The 16,752-nt window shown below is 36.1% G+C and overlaps 1 protein-coding gene and 1 pseudogene across 1 annotated transcript; one reads left to right on the top strand and one right to left on the bottom strand.

Annotated features, from left to right (window-relative positions):
• On the bottom strand, positions 1-650 carry LOC125074533 (annotated as a pseudogene).
• A 4,794-nt stretch (positions 651-5,444) lies between these two features.
• On the top strand, positions 5,445-16,102 carry LOC125074532. The gene is made up of 4 exons (XM_047685860.1): positions 5,445-5,643; positions 9,833-11,743; positions 13,363-13,589; positions 16,070-16,102. The coding sequence occupies exons 1-4, from the start codon at positions 5,445-5,447 to the stop codon at positions 16,100-16,102; spliced, it is 2,370 nt and encodes a 789-aa protein (XP_047541816.1).
• Positions 16,103-16,752: the final 650 nt, after the last annotated feature.

The following is a 16,752-nucleotide window of genomic DNA, read 5'->3' as shown; positions in this document are numbered from 1 at the left end:
TTACTGCTTTTTGTTGACCAGTGAATTTACATCTTGTAGGTTTCTTAGATAGAATATCTTTCCTTGGTCATCTTTGCGTGCTTTTATGTAATCTTTTTTGAACCACACATATTTAGTTCTGTTTTATTTTAAGTTCTTGTTTTGCTAGCCACATTATTTGTTTATTTAAGCGAGTCATTCTCTTACGTATACTCTTCCGATGTTGATAGTGCAGCTGCTAACCACTCTGTTTGAGCAGCTTCTTCTTTTAACCTAACCTAAACACTCTGTTTGAGCAGCTTCTTCTTTTAGCTCCACTATCAGGTTTCCTTCACGATCGCCTCTTTCTCTTGGTCTATGCGTATGCTTAATGCCGCTTTTGGGAACGTTTAGTTTTCGAGCTAGGTTTTCAACTATGACTTGTACTTTCTCATTATTATTGTAAGGTACGTTGGAAACTTCAATCTGTTTTGAAAGCTTTTTTTGTTCCATGGCTCGAATTTGTTGTTCGAGCGCACCTACTCTGGTTTCGAAGTTGTTATTTTTGTTTGTAAGCTCAATATTTTTTTTTTCTCTAGGTTTTTAATTGTTTGTCGAAATATTTCTATACTCCCCATTACTTTATCGAGCTTCGCGCTATGCAATTGTAGGGATTCACTTATCTCTTTCATCTCCTTTTTAATTGTTTTTTCAAGTTGGTTAGATATGTTATGGATAAGGGTTTTAGCATCAGGATTATTGTGTACATCGTCTTCTTCGTCATCTTCTTCTGGAATCACAATGGAGGAATTACGCTTCGGTGATCCTCGTATGCATTCCAGGCAAGTCCATCCCAGTGTCCAGATGATGCTGCTTTCAGAATCGCAGCCTGCTTGTTCGTTAGCCCAGTACATTTCGCGTTGATATGCACTAGCCGTTCACACTTGTTACATTCTATACCAGGAGAAGTCTTCGTAATCGCTTTGTTGCAATTATCGCATGTGCTTGCCATTGTGGGTAGATTTAAATTTGGGGATTGAGACTAGCTACACAACCGCTTTAGACAACAATTTGACAGTGAATGATGGCCTTTCTTCTAGTTAGTAAGCACAGAGTACATTATATATACTGCTATAGAGTGGTAACTCAACTCTCTTGCGTACAACGCCATCTATCGGGAAGTTGTGCAACTAAAATATATATAACCATAATATGTATACTCTTTTCTATAGTACATTCCCTAGTATCACATAGTTTATCCTAATTATTACAAGATCATATAAATATGTGTACGCGCGAGAGAAAAGTGGACTGTATTTTTGGTATAAAAGGGTGTTACCTCAAAACTCTGGGCTCGGTGAAGACACGTTCTTCTTGGGAGCGCTCCCTTGGTCTTCATACACTCGAAGAACACAGCCAAAGGGATGGGTGATATTATAGGAGAAGGATAAGTCCGTTACACAAGCTAATTTCAAAAGGGCGCGGCGCACTCACATAACACACGTTACCGCGGCTCACACCAGAAGGGAAGAGAGAAGAAGTACGTCATACGTCAAAATCATTCCATAGACAAAACATAGACGTTTCAACGTACGCATACACCTAAATACGCTACATACCGCCCGCCTTAGAGTCACTCACTCTAATATAAACATTCGGACGGCTTCTACACTACACTATAACTAAACTATACTATTATTGATTAAAATACAAAAATATATTATTCACTGTCCGGGAGCGGACACACTTTAACAACTGCACGCTTGCAAACACCTTGTGCAGTGCGCACAGAAACCACTCGAACCACACCATCCTTGCCGGGATGCGTATTCTCAATAACACCGAGACGCCATTGCAAGGGTGGTAAATTGTCCTCTTTGAGGACCACTAATGAGCCTATCTTAACATTGTTCCGTGACTCTGTCCACTTGGACCTTTGTTGTAACGTATGGAGATACTCTTGACTCCATCGTTGCCAATAATGCTGCACGATATTACTTAGAAGTTGCCATCGAGTCAAACGATTTAATTTTTCATTTGTTACGTTTGGTTCAGGTATAGCTACAAGCGGTTGACCTATTAAAAAATGACCAGGTGTTAACGCTTGTGGGTCACTAGGGTCAGAACTTAACGGACAAATTGGACGAGAGTTCAACACGGCCTCTATTTGACATACGATAGTATAGAATTCCTCATATGTAAGCGTCTGCTGACCTATCACGCGCTTCAGGTGATGTTTGAAACTACGTACTTGTATCTCCCACATACCACCCATATGTGGTGAATATGGTGGATTAAAATGAAAATTAATATTTTGTTTTAGGCATTCCTTCGAAACTTTGTCTTTAAAATCACTAGAATTATGCAAGACACAATATTCACACAACATTTTACTCGCTTTCACAAAGTTTCGACCACAATCACAGTACACATCCGTACACACACCTCGACGGCTACAAAATCGTTTTAAAGCAGCAATAAAGGCTTCAGCTGTTAATTCTGACACTAACTCTAAGTGGATTGCACGAGTCACCATACACACAAACAAACACACATAGGCCTTATAAAGTTTGGCATTTCTATGAATTCCTAGTTTTATCATAAAAGGCCCACAATAATCAATACCAACACGTAAAAAAGCACGACACCTATCCACTCGAAAAGAGGGCAAATCGCCCATAAGCGGTTGCACAGCTTTCGGCTTATTCCTAAAACAAGTAATACACTGAAATACTCTTTGTCGAACAATACTACGAGCTGACAGTATCCAATACTTCTGTTGCAATAAATATTGTAATGTTTGTACACCAACATGTAAATAGATTTTATGGTAATAATCAATAATTAATTTTGTAAGATGATTTCTTTTAGGTAAGATAATTTGATTTTTTATATCATTATTCAACGAAGAATTAGACAACCGCCCGCCAACACGCAGTATGCCAGACCTATCTATAAAGGGTTTTAGCCTTTGTATACCAGTTGCACACGGTCTATTTTTTGATAAACAATTAAACACATCGCTAAACTCATTTCTTTGAACTAACTTAATCAAATTCAATAACGCTAAATTGTACTCCGACCCTGTAATATAATTACACTTAGTTTTTTCAACATTTAAACAATTAACTTTAAACCGATAACACCACGCCGTAACACACACTAGCTTAGAAAGATCTGAGTACTTATGTAGCAAATCAAAATCAATGTCATTCACACAAACAAAAGCTTTAATAACACGCCTTTCACTATTTATAATATTAACTTCACTATCCCCTATGTCATTAGTCATAGACACAGGCCACTGATCCCGTGACAAACGTAACCAAGGAGGCCCTTGCCACCAAAGGTTGTATGAAAGTAACTCTGAGGGTAACATTCCTCGTGAAGCACCGTCCGCGGGGTTATGAACCGAAGCAATATGAAACCAATTTTCAGGACTAACATTACACTGACACTCACTGGCTCGATTAGCCACAAAAGTTTTATATTGATGAGATGAACTCTTTATCCAGGACAAAGCGATAGTAGAATCAGTCCACGCAAAAACTCTATCGATTTTTATTCTATCTTCGAACACGTTCATAACATATTTTATCAAACGAGATAGAATTACTGCAGCACACAACTCCAACCGTGGTATACTAATCCTTTTAAGAGGTGCAACACGAGATTTCGACATAAGTAAATACGTCTCACTGCGTCCATTAGCAGCAGTAACCCGAAAGTAGACAACAGCAGCGTAACCACGCTCAGAACTATCTGAGAACCCATGAAGCTCAATCGAAGCTGCATTCGTCGATACAAATCGATTTATTCTCACACTCGACAAGACTGAAAACTCCTTAGTATATTGTAACCACACCCTTTTAAGATCAACTGGTAAAGGTTCATCCCACGATAAACCACGCACCCACAATTGTTGCATCACACACTTAGCAAACAATGTGACTGGGCTTAACCACCCTAAGGGATCGTAACACTTAGCAATTTGAGATAACACTGCTCGTTTGGTACACTCACACGAATCGAGTCTAACATTATAGTGGAACACATCACTTTGTGGATTCCATTGCACACCCAACACCTTGATGACACTTTCATCTTCTGCTGCAATAAAATTCACACTAAGTTCCTTATCACATTCAGGAATATTAATCAACACAGAAGGATTGTTACTTGCCCACTTGCGAAGTTCGAAACACCCTCGAGAACATAAAGCTATGAGTTCATCCTTTAATTTTAGTGCAGACTTCAAATCTGCTGCTCCGCTCACGATGTCATCGACAAAGATATCGTTAACAAGAACCTTAGCAGCATTTGGATAATTGTGCCCTTCATCAGAGGCCAGCTGTTGCAAGGTCCGTATTGCGAGATACGGAGAAGAAGAGAGGCCATACGTGACCGTTCGAAGACTATATTCACGAACCGAATCAAATGATGAATCTCGCCACAAAATTCGCTGATAGTCCCTATCATCTTCGCTTACCAATATTCCTCGAAACATTTGTTTTATGTCCGCTACAAAAACTATCTCATGTAACCTAAACCTCAAAAGAATAGTTTCAATATCCTTCTGAAGCTTAGGCCCCACCAACAAACATTCATTAAGCGACACGCCATTACCCGACTTCGCAGAACCATCGAAGACAACACGTAGTTTAGTCGTTGAACTAGACTCTTTTATAACACAATGATGTGGAATGTAGTTAGGCCTATAACGAACATCCAAATTATTTTTAACCAATTCCATGTGACCCGAATCCAAATAATCCTTCATAAAATCACTATATGCCTTTTTCAATAATTCATTTTTGCTTAACCTTCCTTCCAAAGCTAATAAATGCCGCAAAGCGATATCCCGCGAATTACCTAAGTCCGGTCGATCAGTTTTAAAAGGCAGTCTAATTCTATATCTCCCATTCTTTTCACGAGAATGAGTTGAAACAAAATGATCTTCACAGCGCCTCTCCTCCAGACTTAAAAAAGAACCAACAACTGGTTCTGATTCAATCTCCCAGAACCTTTTCAAAATTGAATCGAGGTTTTCATCAGATATAAAATTAGACATAGATACCTTCTGCAGGTTCTTTATATTTTTATTTCTCACCTCTCCCATAACCAACCAACCAAACACACTGTTGATAGCATAGGGACCCCCACACGCACCTACGACACGACCGTCTCTTATGATAGAGGGAAACACCTCAGCCCCCAACAAAATATCAACCTTAGATGGAATATTAAATTTTGAATCGGCAAGCTTTAATGGTTTTAAATGATCCCACTGTTCAATAGGAACATAAACATTAGGTATAAAGTTCGTAATTTTATTTAACACTAAACATGACACAATCTGAGAATTATCATCACTATTCTCAGGTAGTATCTCACACGACACGACACCATTCGCCTTACACACATTAGACATACTGAGACCACACACTGGCACACACACCTGCCGAATCGGTAAGCCTAATCGACGAATGAAACTAGAGGTTACGAACGACGACTGTGAACCGGGATCCAACAACACGCGAGCCATCTCGCAGGAGCCGTCACGTCGCCTCACTCGAACCACGGCAGTGGACAACAAAACTGTTCCCGAGCTCGCACACACAGAGCCTTTAAGGGACACCACAGCCTGTTCTCCGCTGGCATTCACACACTCGCCAGACACTCGCCGTACACCACTTTCGTTTTCACGAACACGAGAACACTCTTTCTCATTCACACTATCTTGCTTAAAGTGCAAGAGTTTATTATGTGACATTACACACTTGTCACATTTAAAGTTTGATTTACACTCAGAGGCAACATGATTACCTGATAAACACAAAAAACACAATTTATTTCGCTTTACCACTTTCGATCTATTATACGGAGACAGATGTAAAAACTTAGGACATTTATACAACTCATGATTAGAATAACACATTACACACTCATTATTATTTTTAAATCCGGTTGTAAAAGAAGAAACATACTTATTCCCGCTAGCACTCTTAACACTCAACACCCTACGCATCGATCCTTGACTCGACGCTTCACAAGCACGTATTTGCTTATCTAAAAAATCTAGAAGTTGAACATATGTCGGATATTCGCGATCATTTTCTAAGGACAATTCAAAGCGACGTCTCGACTCACTATCTAATTTTTTTAACACTAAGTGAAGCAATAAAAAACTCCATTCACCGGTAGGAAAACCTAAAGCCTTCAATGCACTTAAATTTTCTACCAAATTATTTCTTAAACGTTTCATACCTTCGACGTCTATGTCACTACGCAACGAAGTTAAATTCAACAATTCATCCATATATTTATTTGCGATACGACGTTTATCGGAGTATCTTTCTACAAGGGAATTCCAGGCTATAGAAAAATTATCGGATGTTAATGATAAACATTTAATTAAATTATATGCTTCACCTTTTAAACTTCCACGTAAATATTGAAACTTTTGTATTTCCGATAAACTATTATTACCGATTATGGTTGAATTAAAGAAATCAAAATAACTACACCACTCTGAATACTCACCGGAAAACGTTAACAACGGCAGCTTAGGTAACCTAACACTTGTATTCGGAGCACTACATTTTCCACAATCAGATTTACGCTCAAAATTATTATCACTATCACTACGCTCAATAATTGACTTACGCTTTAAGAATTTATTATATTTCGCACGAATATCGATCACTTTGTCCATAAAATTATCACGGATTTCCTCCTGTTCGGATTCTACAAATAATTTTTGAGATATTAAAGTTGATTCGATTTTAGTCTGTGTTTCTTCAAACTGAGAACGAAGTAAGTCTAAATCACCATAACTCGCGTCCAACTCATCAACTAAATCCGAACTTTCGTAATGCAACATACGGTCTAATTGCTTAACGAGAAATTTTCTATGAAATAATAATTGATTTAAATCCATATTTAACACAATACAATTATTATTTTACAAAACACGAGACTAGCTAAGGAATAAGATTTATATTAAATTCAAACTAAAAAACAAGTTGTCCTAAGTAAAGAAACACAATTATTATGACACTAAATAATATAATACTAAACCTTCTAACTCGACTGCGTTATAACACGACGCGTCCGGTCTATATTGTGCGGTTGCGCATCGACCGACAATATCACAAAATATGAAGGTACTTCGAAAAATAATCGACTAAATTATTTTTATGTAAAATTACACTTTTCTACAATGCAAATAATACGCAATTAATATAAATTACGTAATGTTGAAAAGCGAAATAAAAAATTAACACTATTTTAAATTTCACATTAGCTCCTAACGAAAGTATTATCCGTTTCTCCATGGAATGATTTTGAAGTATTAACACGCGATTTAAAACACACAAAATCGCCGATTTACACTAAATTTTAAATCTCAAATTTGGCTACGAAGGACCAAAATGTACGCGCGAGAGAAAAGTGGACTGTATTTTTGGTATAAAAGGGTGTTACCTCAAAACTCTGGGCTCGGTGAAGACACGTTCTTCTTGGGAGCGCTCCCTTGGTCTTCATACACTCGAAGAACACAGCCAAAGGGATGGGTGATATTATAGGAGAAGGATAAGTCCGTTACACAAGCTAATTTCAAAAGGGCGCGGCGCACTCACATAACACACGTTACCGCGGCTCACACCAGAAGGGAAGAGAGAAGAAGTACGTCATACGTCAAAATCATTCCATAGACAAAACATAGACGTTTCAACGTACGCATACACCTAAATACGCTACAATATGCAACTTAAATTACTTAAATAATTGATGGTTGCATAATTACATGACCTTGTAATAATTAGGATAAACTATGTGATACAACATACAATAAAGGCAAATAAAACCGAATATTATAAAAGAATAAAACAAGGTTTTTTTTGAAACTTTTATTTTCTTTTTCTCAAACTTTTATATTTAAATGCTAAACATTTTATTAAATCTTGCTGGTCATAATTTGTAATCGCACCAGAGAGAATTTTGTTTACATCTCTACACCAATTACATAAGAAGAATATGCACGAAGTATTTAATAACTTCTCTACAATATCACTTTTATGATTTTCGCATGATAAAAAATTAAAATCAAGCCTAATCTGTAGAACTAGTTTTATATAATTTTTAATATTTTGAATATCCGGCTGTTCGGTTAAGTTAGTTATGCGATTTGTGAGTAGATGGCGTTAACCAAAAGAGTCTCAATTCTGAATCGCGCTGACTAGAACCCAAGATAAAAACATAAAGTGTTTAAAAATGTTATATTATTTTGTCTTTCAATACAGTTATATATTTCAAGGTGTGTTTTAATTTATCGTGCTAAGTAGTAAATTATATTTCAATTGTGTTGAGCGAACAGTTTGGTCCTTCGAGCCGGATGTAAAGTGCGTACGTTTAAATTAACAGATGTGAACTTAGAAAATATTTGAAGTGTCAGGACTTAGAATAAAATTTTGTAAAGTGGATCTTCAATATAGACTTAGAAAAATTTAGTGAATTTCGGACTTGTAAAATGTTGTCTTCGGAACTTAGAAAAATTTAGTGACTTTGGACTTGAAAAATTTGTGTATCTGTTTTGTAAAAAAACTTTGGAACTTTAATTTAATATTAACAATGGAAGACATAAATCAAATAATTAGTGTTCAGGAAGAGAAATTTGATCAAATATTGAAAGGAAAACGAAATTACAATAAATCACCAAAACAAAGGATTACTTTAAGTTATCTAGAGACACGTTTGGAGACGCTAGAAAACACATGGCAAACATTTAAATCTGGTCATGATCAAGTTGTAGCACATATCAAGAAGGAAAATAGAAAAGATTTTAAGTATTTTTCTAATGATATATATAATCAATGTGAGGAGTCATATATAGAATACAAAAGTGAATTGAAAAATCAACTTCAAGAAATGGCACCTAAGAAAGAAGTACAACCAGCAGACACACAACACAAAATTACTGAAATTAATTTGCCTACGATAAAAATACCTACCTTTTCTGGCAAATACACCGATTGGCCGTCTTTTCATGATTTATTTAATTCTCTAATTCATATAAACAAACGCTTAGACGATGTGCAGAAGCTGCATTATCTTAAATCATCGGTGACAGGTGAGGCAGAACAGTTGCTGAAAAGTATATCTGTAACCAGTCAGAATTATGAACAAGCGTGGTCAATACTTAAAAACAGATACAACAATAAGAGGTACCTATCAAATTGTATTTTCAAAAAATTGTTGAACCTGAAAAATATTTCATCCGAATCTGCAGTGAGCATAAGGCAATTAATTGATTCAACGGTTGAATGTTTGAACGCTTTGAGCAATCTTGGATTACCGACAGAATCGTGGAGTGCTATCATCGTTTATATAACAGTAAACAAATTGGATTCTGAAAGTCATCGATTATGGGAGCAACATATTGCACTAGAGCAAGATTTTCCGACGTTTGACGAATTGCAACTATTTTTAGAAACAAGATTTCGGTCGCTTGAGATGATAGAACACAGTTCCAAAACTGTTAGAACCCGCTCATTCCACACAGCATTTGACAAAAATACAATATCATGCCTATACTGCAAAGAAAGTCATTACATGTATCAATGTAAGCAATTCGTAAAACTAAGCTTTAAGGATAGATCGGAATTTGTACAAAAACATAATCTCTGTTTTAATTGTCTTATCCCAAACCACTCAGCAAGTAAATGTCTGCGAAATACCTCTTGCCGTATTTGTCAGAAAAAGCATCACTCTTTATTGCACCCTGAAAGAAAAGAAACTGTAAGAGAAGAAAGTCAGGAAGACCATACAAACATAGTATCACATTTTACAAAACAACCTGGTCAAATTTTATTAGCTACCGCACTGGTGGATGTGTCTTCAAGCAATGGAAACATAGGAACCTACCGTGCTCTCATTGACCAAGGCTCTCAGGCCTCGTTTGTGTCAGAGGATATCGTTCAAACGTTACGTTTGAAACGAGAAAAAATCAACGGCGTGGTCACTGGACTGAGTGGAGGTAATCAGCTTAGCATCAAACACATGGTGGAAGTCAACCTTAGATCGAAGGTTAAACCAACCTTCACAGTCCATGTCAAGGCGTATGTTCTACGTAATATTACAAACTATTTGCCAACACAGCAAATCACGATGTTTAATTGGCCTGAACTAGATAACAAAACACTAGCAGATCCTGAGTTTCATATACCGAATAAAATACAACTGCTGCTAGGCGCTGAAGTCTATAGTAAGATCATAGATGTCGGTTTGCTGAAGAGTCCGTCTGGGTCTATAGTAGCACAATCAACATACCTGGGATGGATTCTATCTGGTGATACTAACGATACAAAACCTGTAAAGGAAAAACAAACAATTAGTTTACACATCTCTGTAAGTGATAATGAACAACTAAAAAGGTTTTGGGAAATTGAAAATGAAGTACTTACCAATGAACGTAAAATGACTAAGGAAGAGCAGATGTGTGAAGAGATCTATAAAAAAACGACGGTCAGAGTAGAATCTGGTAGATATAAAGTACATATACCTTTTAAAGAAAATATAGAACCAGTAGAGAAATGTGGAAAAACTAAGGAAATAGCAACATCTAGATTTCTACAATTAGAAAGAAAATTTAAGTACAATATAAAATTGAAACAAGAATATTGTAAGGTAATTAATGAATATTTAGCTCTGGGTCATATGGTAAAGGTAAATGAAGAAAACAACAATGCGATATATTTACCCCATCATGCGATCTTGAGAGATGATAAAGATACAACAAAGCTACGAGTTGTTTTCGACGCTTCTGCAAAGGGATCCAAAGGATTTTCTCTAAATGATACGATGTTAACTGGACCAGTAATACAAAGAGATTTACGCACTCTAATTATGGAGTGGAGAACATATAAAATAGCTCTGGTTAGTGATATTGTGAAAATGTACCGCCAAATATTAATCGCAGATAAACAGGCTGACTATCAAAGAATTGTTTGGAGAGAAAGCCCTCATGAAGATCTGTTATCTTATAAGTTATTAACTGTTACCTTTGGCACAGCATCAGCTCCGTTCTTGGCTGTTCGCACTCTTTTCCAAGTCGCTGAAGATGAAGAGCAAAGATTTCCTTTGGCTGCATCAATAGTAAAAAAAGCGTTTTATATGGACGACTTAATGTGCGGCGCTAACGATGTATGTCAAGCTATGGAAATTTACAAACAAGTAAATGACTTACTGAAATGCGCTGGGTTTGAATTGCAGAAGTGGTCGAGCAACTGTAATGAAATATTAGATAATATTACGCAGAGTAAGCCCAAATTACAACCTTTTGAAATTAAATTTGATAAAGTCATTAAAATACTGGGACTTTCATGGGATAGAATAGATGATACGTTTAAATTTTATATAAACTTACCTGACCTTATAGAACCTATAACAAAACGTACTATTCTTTCCGAAGTGGCACGTCTATTCGACCCTTTCGGATGGTTAGCTCCAGTTATAATAAAGGCAAAAATTATTATTCAAAGGTTATGGCTCTGTACGTGCGGATGGGACGAAGACGTTCCAATTAATCTGAAAGAGGAATGGTTAGGTTATAGACAACGACTACAAGAATTGGAAAAAATAAAATTGGAGAGATGGATTTATACTTACTCAGAAATCAAGAGAGTTGAATTACATGGTTTCGCTGATGCGTCCATGGCTGCATACGCTGCAGTTGTTTATGTAAAGGTGTTCCATAGGGAAAATATACATGTAACTATATTGGAGAGTAAGACAAAGGTAGCGCCTTTGAAACAAATTTCGATTGCACGATTGGAACTATGTGCAGCAGTTCTTCTTTCAAGACTGCTCTCGGAATCCGCCAACGTTTTAAACATACCTAAGGAAAACATTTTCGCATACACTGACTCGATGGTTGTGTTAGCCTGGATCGAAGCTCAACCTACCAGATGGCAAACCTTCGTAGCAAATCGAGTCTCAGAAATACAAACTAGACTGAATAATGATTCTTGGAACCATGTCACTTCAGAAGATAACCCTGCTGACTTTGCCTCTCGTGGAGTGAATCCATCTGAGTTAAACAATAAACAACTGTGGTGGAAGGGACCTAATTGGCTAAATCTTGAAACAAAAAAATCTATTAAATTGGTTATACCTAAAACAAATCTAGAAGAAAGAAAAAATCACACGAAAACATTTTTTTGTAATAACACTGAACCTATATGGGAGAGATTTTCTACACTTACCAAGATGATACGCGTACTCAGCTATTGTCGACGATTTCTGCACCTGAAAACAAAAAAGAAGATAAATGATAAACCAAATTACTTAACTAGTGAGGAAATGAGAAGAACATTAGACACATGCATTAAAATTATACAACAACAAGAATATTCAGAAGAGATACATGATAAAATACGAAAGCAAAAAATAAAAAAGAAAAGCAAATTATTTTTGTTGTCACCTTACCTGGATGATGATGGTCTTCTACGGGTTGGTGGAAGAATACAAGCTTCTCATGTCTCTGCTCGCTATAAACACCCTATAATAATACCGAAAAATACTCACCTTACCAATTTAATAGTTAGAGATGCTCATCAGAGATTGTTACATGGTGGCATAGCTTTGATGATGAACTATTTAAGGAGTCGTTACTGGATCATTGGTCTAAAACAGCTAGCGAAGAAATGCTATCGGCAATGTGTTGTCTGCTGAAACACCGAGGCGCTATAATACAACCAAAGATGGGTGAACTTCCTGCAGTACGTGTTAATCCAGGACGTGCCTTCGAGACGACGGGAGTGGATTTTGCTGGCCCTATACAAATGAGAGTTTCAAAGGGTAGGGGTCAAAGGTCATACAAGGGATACCTATGTTTGTTTGTTTGTATGAAAACAAAAGCAATCCACTTGGAGGCTGTAAGTGACTTGACAACTCAAGGTTTCATTGCTGCATTTAGACGATTTGTGTCTCGTCGCGGTCACTGTTCCGATTTATATAGTGACAACGGCTTAAATTTTGTTGGAGCTGCAAAGGAGCTGTCAAAAATGTTAAATCATAGCATGAGTCAGGTTATGAAAGAAATTGCTGAGTTACTAAGTAATGATGGAACATCATGGCATTTCATACCTCCAAGAGCACCAAATTTTGGAGGCCTTTGGGAGTCTGGAATTAAATCAATGAAGATACACTTACTTAAAACCATTGGAGATTCGACGTTGACCTTTGAAGAAATGACGACGCTTTTGACTCAGATTGAAGCTTGTCTCAATTCTCGACCATTATGCCAATTGAATGATTACCCAGATGACATCGCACCTTTAACACCGGCACATTTTCTGATTGGCGAACCTCTGATAACACTACCCGAAAAACATTTTGTCGCAGAAAAAATTAGCCCGTTAAACAGATGGAGACTAATACAACGGATGATGACACACTTCTGGAGGCGATGGTCCACGGAATATTTACATACATTGCAACAGCGTCACAAGTGGCAAAATACAGCTGGTGAACCAGATGTCGACGATGTCGTCATTTTGAAAGATGATTTACCGCCTTCGAAATGGCTACTGGCTCGAGTCCAACACAAGCACGTTGGTCCTGACGGGCATGTGAGAGTTGTCACTTTAAAATGTAAAAATTCTATTCTGAAACGTCCGGTTTCCAAATTGATTCCTTTACCTAAGCTGTAAAGAACTGAGGGTTCTTGGTGGGCGGTATGTTCGGTTAAGTTAGTTATGCGATTTGTGAGTAGATGGCGTTAACCAAAAGAGTCTCAATTCTGAATCGCGCTGACTAGAACCCAAGATAAAAACATAAAGTGTTTAAAAATGTTATATTATTTTGTCTTTCAATACAGTTATATATTTCAAGGTGTGTTTTAATTTATCGTGCTAAGTAGTAAATTATATTTCAATTGTGTTGAGCGAACACCGGCCTTTCTTTAATTATGAAATGTATAATATCCTGTATTTCAGAAAAGCATTTTACCAAATCAATAGCTGGATATGTCAAATAGTTTTTTTTCGAATTATATTCCCGCAATTTAATATAATTATTCTCTTGGGGCGAATACAAATTATTTACACAAATTTTAAAATTTTTGAAAACCTTTGTGTGACATTGTTTTAATAAATAGCCCGTTACATATTCTAATGCAGCTATTATTCGCGGATCCCTTTTTTTAGTAGTCAACTCTACTAACATATTATCACTACAAATGTCTTCATAATGTATTTCAGAACAACTATTGTCTTTATATTCATACTCTGTAAAGAATAGTTCCTTTAAAGATTTAAATATGTAGGACTCATCATTCTCACAATTAGATCCAGGCGAATAAATACTGCTTAAATTGTTGACCATCAGTGCAACAAATGCCGACTCAAACCCAGCACATGTTGGAGAATTATTTCGGTAACCATGACTTCTTATACTACCGAAAAAATTCTCTAACGTGTCTTGGTTGAAATGACGGCACCAAATTGATTTAATGTTATAAACATTAAACAATGTCTTGGTTAATTTTTCAATATTTTCAATTGTACGTATCCAGTTACTTATAGTTGGGACAATGGTAACTTCACCTTTTTTTGACACAAACTTCATTGATTTTAGGACCACTTTTGATTTTTTCCAAATTTCGTGGTGCTCTGACCTGGGTTTCACTGGCAAAAGTAGTGGTTTTCCACTTCTTTTAGAAGAGTTACTACAGCTACCATTCATAGAGTCAAATAATTCATCAAAAAATAATAGAATGTCAGCTGTATCTTTGCATTCACTTGGCAGTAAGCCCTGATCTGTGAACATAGTAGACTGCCTACTCTACTATTTAAAAATTATTGAATCATTATTATTAATGAAACATTAAATATTTTGAAATAAAATTTCTATTTTAATTTTGTTTGACCAATTTAAGGGAAAAGTATAGCAACTAGTAATCTTACCATATAAAATAAACTACAAATCTAACCATAATTGTTATACTCACCAGCTAAAAATCCCATATTTATCTCTACAGTGTGGCTAAAAACTTGACTGGCATATTTAACCTTCATTTTAGGCACTTTTTCAGGATCACAATGTTTTTCGCTTAACTTTTTAATTAATCTTACTCCCTTATATGTTGGGTTATTTTCAAAAAGTTTCACAATGTGGTCCCACTTTGCTGTTTTTTTTATGCCATCTATTGTATAGGACAAATCTTTATACAATAAATTATTCCTGATACCTTTTATTAAATGTGGAACATCAAATAAAGGAACCACTTCTTCATTATCCACCTCAAAAACTCCATCTTTTGCTTCTTTGCCAGCTTTTGCATATTCCTGTTTTGTTTCTTTTATTAAATAGTTGATAGCGCTTACATTTGAAGTTCCTTGGTCACAAACAGTAGCCAGAACTTTAAAGCCAACTTCATTTAATTTTCTTATATTTTTCTTAATCATTGATGCTAATTCAGCTTTTTTTGTACTTCCGGCACAAAATGAATAGAACAATGGCTGTTTGTAGTTTTTCAATATTCCTCTAATCATAAATACTAACACATGATCAGCTAGTTCTTTACTAACGACTTCGCCATTATCCACTAACCCTGAAATTTTATCATTTCGCCTGCTGTAATCCAGGTGAGGTGTTAGGGCCATCTCATCAAAAACTAATGTGCATAATTTGTGGCTTGGTTTCATCCGTGATGCTTGTTTCTTCAACTGTTGAAAAATATTTTCATTTAATCCAGATTTTATATTGGCTTTTGATACCATTTTGTTTAAAGTGAATGGAGATGGCAGCACAAATATTTTTTGCAGCATTCTATAAACTTTTGGCCCCCGTTTATAAAAATGCAGTGCCATAATTTTCTCATCTTTATTAAATCTTCTCCCCTTCTTATCTTTTGTACATTCCCTGAATTGCAGCATAGTAAAAATTGTTGCCATCAATGTAAATCTTTTTACTGCACTTAAAAAAGGTTTTTTCTGAGTCAGGTTCATGGCTTTTTTTAATTTTTTTAAATAGTTATCCTTTGTCAAAGTCAAGCCTTTTACTTTCTTTTTTAAGGCACATATTTTTTGCTTCATTATTGTTTTTTCAGACTCAGTCCCCTTCAAATCTGGAACAAAATTGAATTTTTACATTATATTGTATAAATTTGGATTTTAAACTTATTGTGATTAATAAATATAGATTTACAGAAATTCTTACACATGGTTTTGCTCAAGGTGACTAGAAGATATTATTATTATATTATAGTATTCAAGTTTTAAAATTCGACTTTAAACGTGGGAGAGCCAATGCCGGCTTGACTGGAGCGATACCACGGCCTCACAGAAAACCAGCGTAAAATGACGCTTGCGTCGTGTTTCGATGCGTGAGTGAGGTTACCGGAGGCCCAATTCCCTACCCCTTCCCCATTCATTCCCCTAAAAAGCCAGCAACGCATTTTGTGGCTCCTCTGGTGTTGCAGGTGTCCATGGGCAGCAGAATTCACTTTCTGTCAGCTTGTTTGCCCCCTATCTCATAAAAAAAAGACTACAGTCCTATGTACCTTTTTTATATCAATTTCTTAAACTTTTGTCTTTTTTGATACTTTGGCCTACCTTGCATGTGCTCAAACAGATGTAGATAAAACTTGTATAGAGCAAAATACAAGCATTGCCCAATAGCTATAAAATAAAAAATCTGTTTTGCCCTAACCCATTGAAAGACTGACTTAAATTTTAATTGTGCTCTCTTAGTTGCATATATGCTTCATTCTTCACTTACTGCACAATAGAT

Source organism: Vanessa atalanta, chromosome 28 (assembly GCF_905147765.1).
Source record: "Vanessa atalanta chromosome 28, ilVanAtal1.2, whole genome shotgun sequence".
Lineage (NCBI taxonomy): Eukaryota > Metazoa > Arthropoda > Insecta > Lepidoptera > Nymphalidae > Vanessa > Vanessa atalanta.
This window is presented reverse-complemented; position numbering and strand designations above follow the sequence as displayed.

Bases quoted from the DNA above. Each gene is read 5' to 3' on its own strand.
- LOC125074532 (XM_047685860.1), top strand. From the start codon at position 5,445: ATGAAACTAGAGGTTACGAACGACGACTGTGAACCGGGATCCAACAAC. The intron at 11,744-13,362 runs GTAAGACAAAGG...ATTTTGTCGCAG, and splicing joins ACATGTAACTATATTGGAGA to AAAAAATTAGCCCGTTAAAC. The intron at 13,590-16,069 runs GTGAGAGTTGTC...TTGTTTTTTCAG, and splicing joins ACGTTGGTCCTGACGGGCAT to ACTCAGTCCCCTTCAAATCT.